At 58.0% G+C, this 12,696-nt stretch overlaps 2 protein-coding genes across 8 annotated transcripts in view; both read left to right on the top strand.

The window, feature by feature from the left end:
* Positions 1-31: 31 nt before the first annotated feature.
* Positions 32-7,909, top strand: CHLRE_19g751147v5 (uncharacterized protein). Of its 6 annotated transcripts, XM_043072858.1 has the most exons (10): positions 3,082-3,621; positions 3,735-3,851; positions 4,057-4,218; positions 4,511-4,521; positions 4,755-4,811; positions 5,159-5,225; positions 5,380-5,438; positions 5,675-5,744; positions 6,086-6,255; positions 6,743-7,909. In XM_043072858.1, exons 2-10 carry the CDS (start codon positions 3,743-3,745, stop codon positions 6,974-6,976), a joined length of 939 nt encoding a protein of 312 aa, XP_042914235.1. In that variant the 5' UTR covers positions 3,082-3,621; positions 3,735-3,742; the 3' UTR covers positions 6,977-7,909. The 6 variants fall into 6 exon arrangements, with proteins under 6 accessions (XP_042914233.1, XP_042914232.1, XP_042914235.1 ...); XM_043072856.1 differs by lacking the exons at positions 3,082-3,621; positions 5,159-5,225; positions 5,380-5,438; ... (1 more) ...; positions 6,086-6,255; positions 6,743-7,909 and adding exons at positions 32-710; positions 829-1,041; positions 1,193-1,268; positions 1,504-1,616; positions 2,438-2,666 and having other exon boundaries at positions 4,511-5,013; XM_043072860.1 differs by lacking the exons at positions 3,082-3,621; positions 3,735-3,851; positions 4,057-4,218; positions 4,511-4,521 and having other exon boundaries at positions 4,642-4,811.
* Positions 7,910-9,331: 1,422 nt separating this feature from the next.
* The window catches only part of CHLRE_19g751197v5 (uncharacterized protein), a 17,959-nt gene continuing 14,594 nt past the window's right edge, over positions 9,332-12,696 (top strand). Inside the window, exons 1-3 of one of the 2 annotated variants that reach the window (XM_043072862.1) lie at positions 9,332-9,739; positions 11,478-11,642; positions 12,135-12,230. In XM_043072862.1, coding sequence (XP_042914238.1) covers positions 9,521-9,739; positions 11,478-11,642; positions 12,135-12,230 — 480 coding nt within the window. In that variant the 5' untranslated portion in view covers positions 9,332-9,520. Of the gene's footprint in view, positions 9,740-10,561; positions 10,979-11,477; positions 11,643-12,134; positions 12,231-12,696 lie in introns of those variants that run through there. The other variant, XM_043072863.1, reaches the window with a different exon arrangement.

The raw sequence follows: 12,696 nt of genomic DNA on the forward strand, positions 1-12,696 counted from the left end.
CTGTCTACGCACTGCGCAAATATTAAATGCAATTATGAGCTGCAGTGGCTGCTGTATCGTGGGCCACCGCACCTAGTTACTGCATAATCAACCCAAGCTGGGCGTGGGGCGACAGGGGGCAGCAAGGTGGGTACTCGTACTCGCTGGGTACGCGCCTAACTTCTGCGCAATTTGCGCGGCCTTCGGGCCTTCGGCCGCGCAAGTTCCCCCAACCCCATTTCAGCATAATAACGGCCTCTGGATCACCCCATAATTCCCGCAATTTGCCTGCCGCAGCCCGCGAAGCCCGCGATGGGAGTGGACCTGCCCTCTGCCTCTGGTTTTTGCCGTCCGGAAGTTTACTGGATCCCTTATGCATAAAAGACCTCCGACCTTGCGAAGGCCATATCAACTGCAATATGTATTCAGCAATAAAATCGACTCAGACCGTCTGGGGTGCATATTTACCTCCTTTTGGTGTTCTGTGCACGCGCGCCAGCTGCTAACATTGAGTAGCCTTACTGATGGGCGCGAAGCTCTCCGCGTGCCTGCGTGGCCCGTCGCGCTCACACGAGCCCAACCACGATGCGCAGCTGCAGCTTGAAGGCTCGCCGTTTGCACCCGCATGCGTCCCAGAGGCTTTGAACACTTTACCAACAGAAGGTGTCTCTGCCGATACAGAACCGGCTAATACATGCAGCGCCCTAATGCTGCCCACCAGCCCTTCAGCGGTAGGAATCTACAGAAAAATAACTGGTGCAGTAAAGATGGCTGCTGGGCGTGGGCTGACTGCTCATGCGGCTCCTGCCTCCAAGCAGGCCCACATATGTGTCTTGCGCTGGCTTGCAGGACGCCGAACAGGCGCAGATCGCGGTCAAACCAGCTGTGCAACTCAGCGGAACTGCCAAAATATTTGGCCGTCACTCGCTCATGCCGGAGATGCGCGTGGAAGATATCTTCGCATCAGAGTCATCGGTGCGGCTCCGCGAGGCCGGCTCCATTGCGCCATACCTACTGGCCTCGACACGGACGCTGATCGCACCGGAGCACATCTTGGTCAATGTCAGTAGCCGGAGCGCGCCACCTGCTTTGGGTTGTTGCTGCGTCGCGTGCCGTATGCCTGCGGGCACAAACATCCTTCGCGTTCCGGGGCTAGGCACGCGGCATCTCGCGCCCCACCCATAACCCCCCGTGTTACGGCCCGCATCACCAGACCGTGGATGAGTTGACCGAGGGCATCGAGGTCAAGAACGCTCTGGGTTCAGGCGGCTTTGCAACGGTGTTCAAGGGTGAGCATCCGGGCGTCGCCTTGGGGTTGTGGGCGCGCCTTCCGTGTCTTAGGGACGCGGTTTCCATGCACAAGGCTGTTGCCATGCCGCGCCACGCCAGCCGAGAGTGCGGGCCTGGTCTGTGTGGGACCGCTGGCCACTCAAGCGCCTCTTCCAGACCTACTACCTTCACTACTCCACTCACGCACCCGCACTGCTTGCACTTCTTCCACCCCACCCCCACCCGCACCCCTAGGCGTGTACCAGGCAAGCGAGGTGGCAGTGAAGCTGGCCATCACGCCCAACAACACAGACCAGGACCTATTCTGCTTTGAGGCAGTGCTGGCGCAGCAGCTGCGGCACCCGCACGTGAGTAATACCAAATTTGACAGACCAGCAGGTAATCAGGCAGGTAATCAGGCAACATAATCCCAACTGCCACAATCAACTGCCACCGTAAACGGCTGCTCCTGGATAGATATATATCTGTGCGGGTCGTGTAAGGAAGGTCATGCGCTAGTTGAGCACTGGCAGTCAACAAGGCTCTGTCAGCTGAGGTCGATGTCCGTATGCGGCAGGCGCATGTTGTGCAGCAACAGTTGCTTTGGTTGCACAGCATAATATGCTTCTTTACGGCAAGATCGCCTGCCCGCCCGCCTGGCTTTTGCGAAGTACCACTGCGCGATTTCACCTCCCTCCCCACCTCCAGGCCCGTTGGTCAACTTACCCGTGATGCGCATCCACTCCTGTCGTGGCAGCCATACAATACATGTTGGTTGTATTCTTTTTGCCTTTTGCCTCTCACCGCGCCCTCCCATTCCTTGCCATGCATGGGTTCCTCTGGGCATCACGTGGCGTGGGTTGACGATGCCACGCCGCAGGTGAGTAAACGCCGGAATGTATGCGAACGTTATGTAGAGCCGCGAGCGTCCGTACATCACGAGTAGTATCGCCGTGCCGCGGTGAATATAGGTTGCCACTAGACCTGCCGTAATTAGGACCACTATGCAGCAGCATATCAAACGGGAACACACTTTTGGAGGGTCTACGTGCCGGGAGCTGGTCGACATAGTCGGTAACGATTGCTGTTCTCCAAGATTGCCTACCGTCTACCATTTTCTGAGCTAACCATGTACCCCGCTCCCTCCCCCAAATGATCATGAATGTAATTCCACGCCCTGCACCAATAGGTGGTGGCAACCTACTGTGCGCGGGGCGCCAAGATGACGATCGAGATGATTGAGGAGCTTTACAAGGCCCACGAGGCCGAGCTAGGGCTGCAGGCCGGCGGTGACAAGGGCGCAGGCGCAGCAGGAGGACGCGCGGCCGGCGGTGGCGGCGCCGGTTTTGCACATCGGTACCGCAGTATGCCGCCGGAGGCTTACAACCTTTTGCTCAAGCTGCCCTCTATGCGCTCTGGTAGGTACGGGTGGCGGACGGCGTGTGTGTAGGGGAGGGGAGCAGAAGGCGGATGGCGGAGGGGGGAGCAGAAGGCGGACGGCGGGGGGGGAGCAACGGGCTTGCATCCAGACAGAAAGCGCATACCGCTATTCGTGTGTTGAGCGGAGTGACGGGTGATGTCTGTGGCTCTTGGAAGCGGCAAGAGAAGCGATTCATACGGTGCTGCAACCGTAAGTGCGTGGTGCATTGGGGCACCTGTCCCGGTGTCTGGGCATGTTGTTTGCATCTGTACCGAAGTACCTTTCGACCTTGTTTTGACTGAGCCAGCCAGCCTGCGTGCCTGTGTCTGCACGAGCAGGCCCCCCTCTGTCGGTGCCATAAGTACCATACTGGCACAAACCGTAAGCGCCACGTATTAACAATTGCTATCACCTATTTTGAAATAAATAGGTGGCAGGAAAACTCGAGCGTAGCGAGAAGCGACCTCGCGACATCTTGACTTGCGTCAGTCCACGAGTACAACTCTTGGGCTCTAAATATCTTACATCCATGTATCGAAACATGTCGACGACAAGCGTCTTGGGGCAAAAATATCGAACTTTTGTGCAACAGCCGGACCATGCGTGCCGAGCCGCCATAAATATGTCGCGGCCCCAGGTCCCGCGCCCGGGCCCGGCTAGCCGTTTGTGATGCTTGTGAGGGATTTGAGTGAGGTGCATCTGGTTTATCATGGACTGTGGAGTGGCGTGGCGGGGACAGGGCATGTCGGTGCCTTGGCTCGGCGTTGGCATACCCCTATGCGTCTCGCTGAGCTTGCAAGGGTGCTGTTCATGTCGCCGGTACCCATCGCCGCATCTCTTGCCCTATAAGGGGCTCAGCCATTTTCCAGCTGTACAAAGCTAACACCCCTTGTTTCCATCGTCGTCCTTGTCTGCACTGCTGATGGTGTGCTAGGTGTGCGTTTCATTCAGAGGTGGGCGGTGTGGTGCGTATTGCCACGCACGTGTACAGCCTTTCTGATGGGTTGTGTACGATGTGTACCCACGCCCTCCCGCCACCGCCTCCTCCCGCCCCAATATATGCCAGACGACAACATGGGCAACCCTCGAGTGGTGGCACAGAAGCAGCAGGGTAGCGGCTGGGCTCACGCGCTTCAAACCATCAGCGTTCTGCCCGACGAGATCCTCATGGTCATGGTGCTGGGTGAGCTCTGTGTGTGTGTGTGTGTGTGTGTGTGTGTGTGTGTGTGTGTGTGTGAGAGAGAGAGAGACACGCGCGCGCATGTTCCTGAACAGTGGTGGCGTGCACGATCTATTGAGGCTGAAGACGTGGGCTGAAATTGTGCGCGTGTGTACGGTATGTGTATGGAAAACTCACAAGTACTCACTTCCCAATGCCACCGCCGCAGAGCTGTGCGAGTCGGGCAGCCTGTCCAGCGCACTGCGGAACGGCACCTTCACGCCGCAGCCCGGGCGGCTGTCGCCGCTGACCGCTCGGCGTATGCTGGTGCGCACCGCCACAGAGGTGTGCCGCGGCATGTTGCACCTGCACAACGCCAACGTCATACACGGTGCGTGAGGGCGCGCCATGCGTGGTGGTTGACTAGTATCGTGGCATGCGTGGGTGCGATTGCGGTGCATGCGTGCGTGTGTTGCTGCGTTTGCAGATAGGTGGCACCACTGGTCGCAGTGTCAATGGTCGGCCTTGGGGCGAGGGGTCCGCCAGATGTTGGTTATGGGGCCGTTGGGCATTGGGCCGGGCACTGCGTTGTCAATTTATGTGCTCCTGCACCAAGATGCGTACAAGCAAGCTAGCAGGCGTTCACCCGCACCTTCACCCAAATCGCCGTGTGGCCGTCGCAGGCGACCTGAAGGTGCGAGCCAGCCAAGCAAGGCGGGAGCCTCGCAAGGCGTCCATGATCTAAAGACGCAACTTCTGAGCTCTCCTGTTGCTTACCTTCTTCGTGCTGCAGCAATTAATGTACCGTATGAGTGCATGCCCTGCAAGCCTGCTCTGATGGTATACCGTTTTGTGTTCCTGCCGTTATTAACAATGCCACCCGATTTGCACCTGCCGGCCCTGCGGCCTCGCTCGCACACACGGCAGCCCAGCAATGTGTTGCTGTCGCACTCAAGCAAGGACCGCCGTGGCTTTGTGGCCAAGGTGGGCGGGGCGAGGCCTTCTGAGGGCAAGCAGCAGTGCGGGGCGGTATGTTAAGCAGCTGTCGAGTGGCTGTTGCGGAATTCAGTGACTTCTTAGCCAAGCTTGGCAGCTAGCTGTCTGGATCCAGGGCTGGTTTCACCGCCAGGAACGATAACGCAAACGTGGCGCACATGGTTGGGTTGAGGGGTCTGTACCGTGCGTGCCTGCTCGAACGCCGATATACGTAATATCTACACAGTGTTGTGCTGCGTTATCCTTCAGGAAAAGGACTAGCTAGGAGATGTCAGGCCATCATTTCCGCAACACCGCACTACACACTGTCCACATGAGATTTACCTCGCTCGCAGGTCGCGGACTTTGGGCTGTCCAAGCTCCTGAACGACAATGCCAAGCACGTATTGTCGGACCAGTTCGGTACGTGGTCGTGAACATGTATGAGCCCGGCGGCATTTTAGCTGTACGTGCAAACGAACGTACGTTTGGCAGTGATATGTGCGCCTCGCCCATAGCCTGCCAAGCAATGCCCCCCTCCAACCAACACCCCCACCCCAACCAACCGCGCTCGCAGGCACTGTGGCATACTCTAGCCCCGAGGCCATCAACGGCAACCACAGCAAGGCCTCTGATGTGGGTGCGCCGTACATGCCCTGCCTCGCAGCTGTGCATGTGCGTGTATGTGTGTGGGCGCGGCAGCCTGCAGGAGCGACCACGCACCCACGTGCTGGCCTACCCTCGTCCCTGCCCGTCTTTCACTCTCGCACACGCGCACATATTGCTCTGGATGCAATCTGCACAGTTAGCACCTCGCCCACATATTATTTTTCGCGCGTGCCTGATAGCATGCATGCACCGCACGCGCGCAGGTGTGGGCGTTCGGCGTAATGCTGTGGGAGCTGATCACGTTGGAGCGGCCCTACAGCAAGCTGTCTGTCCGTGAGTGCGCCTGCTGGCGTGCATGCTAGATCATCATCATGAATGAGAAGACACACATGACATGCATGGGATGCAATATGCACGCGGTGCCGGCTACAGCTGCGCCTGCTGCAACTGCACGCATTCTCCACTCCATCATGCAAACCCAACCCCAGTAACAACGCGCCTGCTGTACTACTGATCCTGGCTAAAGCTACACCTACACTTCTTAAATAAGCATGGATGTAACTTCTCTCCCGCCCCCTTCACTGCGTACTGCTTTTGCTGGGATTACAATGAAGTCCATCAAAGCCCATATATACATCATGCACCCCATTTCCCCCTCACCCGTACACACGCAGCGCAAATCATGGCAGGCATGATGCTCAACACACTGCACCTGGAGTGGCCGCGGCACCTGTGGCCGGGGCTGTGCGCAATAGGCGAGCGCTGCGTGGCGCCGGACCCCGCCGCCCGGCCCAGCTTTGCGCAGCTTGAGGAGGAGCTGGTGGTGCTGGAGGAGGCCATGCGGGTGAGGGGAGGGAGGGAGGGAGGGAGTTGAAGATATTAAGCCAGACCAATCTGAACCCAATGCAAAAGAGCGACGCGGAAAGCATGGCACAAAGCGGCACAAAGCGGCACAACAAAGCGGCACTCGACTCGACAGTAGTCCCCATCCCGAAATGCAGGAGGAGACGAGGGAGGGGGGATTATTATCCCGATTCGAAAGGAGTCCCAGTAGTCATGGAATGGTCGCCCAACCCAGAAATGCAGTGCGAGCTCCACGTGTAACCTTTAATCCCCGTCATCTGGGTCAACAAACTCTTCAGGCAGGAAATGCAGTGCGCTATACACTGCTTTTGCTCACCTTAAGAGCAAGAAGTGAACCAAGGGGTTGAGTACGGGACGAAGTGGGGGAGGGGAAGGGCAGGAGCAAGGGAGCGCAGGCACACAGCCGGGGTCGAAAATCCGGACCAGGTAGAACTGATGTGTAACCATACTTACATCCGACGTCGCAGGAGGAGAGCCGCCGCCGCATTTTGCTGGAGCGGGCAGCGGCCAGCACTACAGCCAGCACCACGGCCAGCACCACGGCCAGCACCAGCAGCAAGGCCGTGGCCGCCGCTGACTGCCGGGCGCAAGAAGTCACTGCGGCTGCAGCGCCGTGCTCGCCTTTTGGAGCGGCGGTGGCGCCGCAAACTGCTGATTTCATGACAGATGCAGGCGCGAGCATTGCGGAGGCCCAACCCTGATGAGCGCATTGCGTGCATATGCAGTCGGCATGTCGTGGTCTTAGTGATTCATGCTACCTGAACTCTTATCTGCTATCTGCTTGATTGTGCTTGCCTGCCTGTGGGAACACTCGAGTCATGAGTGTGTCAGTAAGAGTGGGTGTTATTGTAGGATAAACGGGCATTGCTGAGAACTCATGTGTAGGTACATTCAAGTGCACAACTGGGGTGCTTTCAGTGTTGTACATGGGAAAGGATGCATTGCTCAAAATATATGTACTGCGACTGCTGCTGGTCTATCTAGGGTCCTATCGTGCCTAACCCACGAATGAATTCAATAATATGCGCCAAAACCGTTGTTTGGTAGGCGCGGTGTCAGTTGCTGGTAGCTGGTAGCGTCTTCGTACATGCGGCGTCTGCAGTGTCTACCTTCGTGCAATGAAGCCCCTGCTCAGTACTGAGCACCAAGGTACCGCTACAGGGCAATCTATAATCACATCCCGTGATTGATCGTAATTCTTCTTGTGGATGGGCCGTGGGCCTGCGACTGAGGCGCATCGTCTCGTATCTTCCATCTACGTGAAAACATTTGCCCCACGCCTAAGGCAGGGAAATGTTTTGGGGATTTGGGGCCGCACTTCTATAGTGTAGACATGTTGACGCAGAGTTGGCGGTACATGAAGACTTTTGCTTGCCCCTAGGGAGAATGTTCTGGGCGTAATGCCGCAGGAGGGTTAATACCGCTCTGTAAACGCCGCACGCCTGGGGGCATCTACAAGATATGAATGCAGATGTTACAGATGGGACAGTCACACGGGGGACACGCGCGGTTAAGGGTACCCCCCAACTTTAAGACCCTAGGCAGGGGTGCTATGCCATTCGTTACACGCTGGGATTTCGGCAGTAGCATAGTAACACGTTTGCACCCTTCCGGTGGTGTAATGGATGGTATAGTGTCGTACGCTGCTGCTCCTGCTCCTGCTTTGCACTTCGTGTTGCTTTATGCTGTTCAGTTCTCGGCCTGTCATCAACATCCGCCTGCCTTCTCGCATGCAGCGCATCCAGGCGTGCCAACCGCCCTGTGCCCCGCCCTGCACACAGCCCCCTCCCCCCTCCCTCCTTGGAAGGAAGGACACCCCCACAGACCAGGGTTGCACTGTACTAGCCATTTTTGGGCTGAGCCCCCCGAGCGAAGCGATCCAGGGGGGGGCGAAGCCCCCCAGGATTGCCCCTGTCCGTGCCTGCCTGCGTGCCTGCCTGCGTCGACAAAAAGTGCCAAACTGGCGCAAACCGCGAGTGCCACGTATTATTAATTGCTATTACCTATTGTAGAAAAATAGGCGGCAGAGAAAACTCGGCCGGAGCGAGAAGCGACCTCGTGAGTCCATGGACATCTTGACTTTCTTCAGTCCGCGAGTATAGCTCTCGGCCCCTAAATATCTTACATCCATGTATCAAAACATGTCGACGACAAGCGTCTTGGGGCAAGAATGTCGAAATTGTTTGCAACAGCCAAACCATGCGTCCCCGAGCCTTAAATGTGTCGCGGCCCGGGAGCCCGCGCCCGAGCCCGGCTAGCCGTTTGCGTTGCTTGAGTGGGATGTGGGTGAGGTGCATTTGGGATATCATGGACCGTGAAGTGGCGTGGGTAAGGTGGCGTGGCGTGGCGCGGACAGGGCATGTCGGTGCCTCGGCACGGCGTTGGCATAGTGGCCAGTCCCGCTGGATGGGCATGCAAGGGTGCTGTTCATGTCGCCGGTGCCCATCGTCACATCCCTTGCGCTACATGGGGCTCAGCCCATTTTCCAGCTGTACAAAGCTGACACCCCTTGTTTCAAGCATTTTCAATAACCTGTAACATAGAGAGCTTCCAAATAGAGTATAATGAATGCCATAACGCAAAGATTGAGCGATTAAGGAGTCTGTCTCAATTTTGTCAGTCCATCAGTCAGCAGGGAGCACTGTGCGCACATTTTAGCATAGGTGTAATCAGGCTACTGTCTGGCCTGATATGGCGTGTCCTGGCGAACGCGACATTTAGATGTATGAGGTCGGCCCCGGCTCGATTCGGTGCCCTGGGTTGCTTTAATGACCTTATGTGTTGTATAAGATGCTATAGGAATGGTATTGGCCTGGGGACACGGCCGGCCCGTAGGGCAGTGCGCGAGTGGGACCCGCTTGGGGGTGGGCTCGTGCCCAGGATTCCAGAAATTCAGGACAGCCCCTGATCTTGCCCCCGACTGGTTCGCGCAATTGCCCATGACGCATGTAGGCAAATTCCATGCCCTGAGGTGCTCAGTGGGAAGTCCTGGCCAGTCCTGACCGAAAGTCTGCAGCCCAGGATTCGTGCCAAACGCGACCGCATGACCAAACCCCAATTTCGCGCTCGACCTGATTTGCTTTGCTTTACATTTTTGCTTTGTGACTTTTCAACTGCGACACAAGGTCCATTCAAGTGCGACCAGCTCGCTTTCTGCGGGAACCCCAAACGTCGCGTTTCCGCCGCCATCATATTTTCGCTAGCTCGGTTTTCCAAATACAAATTGATTTAACAATAAGTGAATCATGGTATCAGAATATGGCGGAGACGCCGACGGCGGCGTGGCGGCAGAAGTTGCCATGCGCTTCGGCCGGTCGGGGCAGCCTGACTCGCAGCAAGTCGTTGCTGTGCTGAAAGCTGTCACAGATGTCATTCGTGCTGAGGGTCTGCCGGTTAGCCCTACCAGCTATTTCGCGGCCATCATGTCCGCGCTGGAGAAGCCCGACACGCAGGCGTCGCAGCAGGCAAGCGGGGCTTTTGTTGCAATGAATCATGACGAGGCAGGATTCGTGGCCGTTCGGGGAGTCTGCTTGTGCCCGCCTGCGCGACTAGTGCGGCACCATCCTCACGGCGACTGTTAGAAGGAAGGGCCCTGCCCTTGAGCGTGCGTGCGAGCGGTGCACATACACGCGCATGCCGTGCACGCACTGTGTTCACTGTTTCACTGCATACCGGTACATCCCAACCACCACCATCCGCCGGCCCTCCCGCCTTCGTAACACACTGTGGCCCGCTTGTGGTCGCTGAAATGGGAGAATCAGCATAATGAAGCACTGTGGCGTGTGGCCGCCAACGCTTGCTGGGCGTTTCCACGACATGCTAGCGAGCGGGCGCGAGGCGTTGCTGTTGACCCGTGTTGGGCGTGTGGGATTGACATGCAGGATGGGGACCGGCGTCACTGGTTTTGGGACTGCACTGTTGCGCTGTCGCTGCGGGAATGTATGGGGATGGCTATGGGTTTCCTGCCGGAGGAGGCTCTAAGTGCCTTCTCTCGTGAGGAGTTGTGGTTAGTGCGCCCGCCTGCGGGGCTTGCGCCACCTGTGTGGGATGTGGTGTGTCTCGCTGCTCTGTCTGCCCTGGACTTTGGTCGGCAGCGTGTGGTTACGGCCGGGTTGGCGGCGCGAGCGAAGCTGCCGTCGGCCCGGGTGCTGAGCATTGGACTTGCCGTCGTAGCTGACGTCTGGGGTCGTCTCCAGACGTTTGTGACTTTGGGTATCAGGCCAAAGGGTTGGGACGCTGTGCCGTTTGCGCATCCTTTCATATCTCGGGCTGTTAGTGACGGCGTGGTTTTGCGCTTGCCGCTTATCCACCACTAAGCGTACAACACAGCGGTACTAGCGTAGATTTGGCTATTTTGAGCTTGCACTTGAACGGTTTGAGCTCTATCTTGGGTGCTGTCAACATGTCGGTCACTGTAGCTGGTTTGCGTGCCCCAGGTATGAAACTGTTGCACATGCCATTGTTCGTATGGGCCATTGCTTTGACTGCTGTATTGGTCATTTTGGCCGTACCAGTATTGGCTGCCGCTTTGGTTATGTTGCTGACTGACCGTAACATCAACACTGCTTACTTCTGTGAGTCTGGTGATTTGATTTTGTATCAGCACTTGTTCTGGTTCTTTGGTCACCCTGAGGTCTACATTTTGATCTTGCCAGCTTTCGGTATTGTTAGCCAAGTTGTAAAACAAGATGCGGCCCCTGCGTGTATTGCGCTTGCCGCATGACGCTGATTCCCCGCCTCCCTCGCCGTGAGAGGTTGTGCGTGGTTGGTAGCTTTGTGTGTGGACAGGATGCACGTGTGGGCGACCGTTCTAGTACCTGGACGGTGGACGCTTGCGCCCTGGTTAGTGCGTGCGCTGTGCGTGTGTCCTGTGGCCTAGACGTTTCCCGGCACCCCGGTGCCTAGGCTTGTGGCATTGAGGCACAGCGGTGGGGCTCTGGCGGGTTGAGGCTTGGCTAGGACTCACTGTGCGCGGAGTCACACGGACTTTGCCCGCGGGAGGGTTTGCAGCAAAGTCGTGGTTGGTGGAGTCAAGTTGGGCCCTGATAGCATGTGATGGCTCGGCGTTTTCGGGTGCTGGGACTGTCCCCTCTGTAACATCCGCATTCTTAACACACCGCAATCCTCCCCTTTCTCGCCAAGCACACAATGCTCACCATTCTTATTTCGCTTCTGTCACACCGCCCACCAAATTGCGCGCAGGTTGCGCTGGCGATGCTGACGCTTCTGTCTGTGGTGCTGCCGCGCGTCCCGGCGCACGTGCTGCGCTCCAAGTTTGCGGGGGCGGCGCAGCTGCTAGGGGGAGTGCTGTCAACACACAAGGAGGAGGCGGCGGCCGCCAAGGCCGCGCTGGGCTGCCTGGCGGCGGTGCGTTGAGAGAGCGTGTGTGTTTGTGTTTGCGGTTTGGGGGGGGGTGATGAAGGGGAAATGGAGGGAATGGGAGGGTTAGTTTGGCGTGTGTGTGTTTTGGGGAATAGGGAGAAGGAGGCGGCCGCCAAGGCCACGTTGGGGTGCCTGGTGGCGGTGCGTTGCGAGCGTGCTGGTGTCGGGGGAGGGAGGGGGATGCATGTTTAAAGGAAGGGCGGGGGATCGGTGGAGGCGGATGAAGAGAGGACCGTTGTCTTCAGCATTGCCCCACCCCCAGTGTGAGCAACCAGAGACACGAGGCTGCAGCAGGGGACGGGGCCGGCTGTGATCCCACGCCGCCACATGCACACACACCTGCATCCGCACCCCGACCCCCACCCCAACCCTCAACCCCGAAACCCAAACCCAAATCCCAAACCCAACACAGGTTCTTCAGGTTACGCCAAACCCAAACCCCTAACCAAAACAACCCCAACCTAAACACACACATAGGTTCTGGCCTCTGCCGATCCCTCCGGCGCTTCCTGGCTGGCAGCGGTTCCCGGCTTCAACGCCCTACTGGTGTTCGTCACGGACGCCCGGCCCAAGGTGTGGGGGGGAACTGGGGAGAATTCGAGGGAATCGGGGGGTGGAGGTCGGGGCTTTGGTGGGGAGCGTGTGTGTGTGTATGTGTGTGTTGGCACGTGTTTGGGTTCGAGGGGGAGGGCGCTTCAACGCCTCACTGGTGTTCGTGACGGACGCGCGGCCCAAGGTGGTGGTGGTGGGGGGGGGGGGGAACTGGAGGATTTAGAGGGAATCGGGGGGTGAAGGTCGGGGCTTTGGCACGTGTGTGGGTGTGAGGGGGGTGCCGAGTCAACGCGCCTGCTCTTGGTTTGCGCTGCTGGGCCCCTCCACTCCCCCCTCTCCAGTGCCACACGGAGCCGCACCCACGCACTGCCGACCAGTCCCCTCCGCCACCTCCTTCCCCTTTCCACTCCTCCTCCTCCTCCTCCTCCTCCTCCTCCTCCTCCTCCTCCTCCTCCTCCTCCTCCTCCTCCTCCTCCTCCTCCTCCTC

Source organism: Chlamydomonas reinhardtii (genome assembly GCF_000002595.2).
Source record: "Chlamydomonas reinhardtii strain CC-503 cw92 mt+ unplaced genomic scaffold scaffold_19, whole genome shotgun sequence".
Taxonomy (NCBI): Eukaryota; Viridiplantae; Chlorophyta; class Chlorophyceae; order Chlamydomonadales; family Chlamydomonadaceae; genus Chlamydomonas; species Chlamydomonas reinhardtii.

Coding starts and splice junctions, on each gene's coding strand:
- CHLRE_19g751147v5 (XM_043072858.1), top strand. CDS start 3,743: ATGGGCAACCCTCGAGTGGTGGCACAGAAGCAGCAGGGTAGCGGCTGG. Junction 3,852..4,056: donor CCTCATGGTCATGGTGCTGG/GTGAGCTCTGTG, acceptor CCACCGCCGCAG/AGCTGTGCGAGTCGGGCAGC. Junction 5,745..6,085: donor CTACAGCAAGCTGTCTGTCC/GTGAGTGCGCCT, acceptor GTACACACGCAG/CGCAAATCATGGCAGGCATG.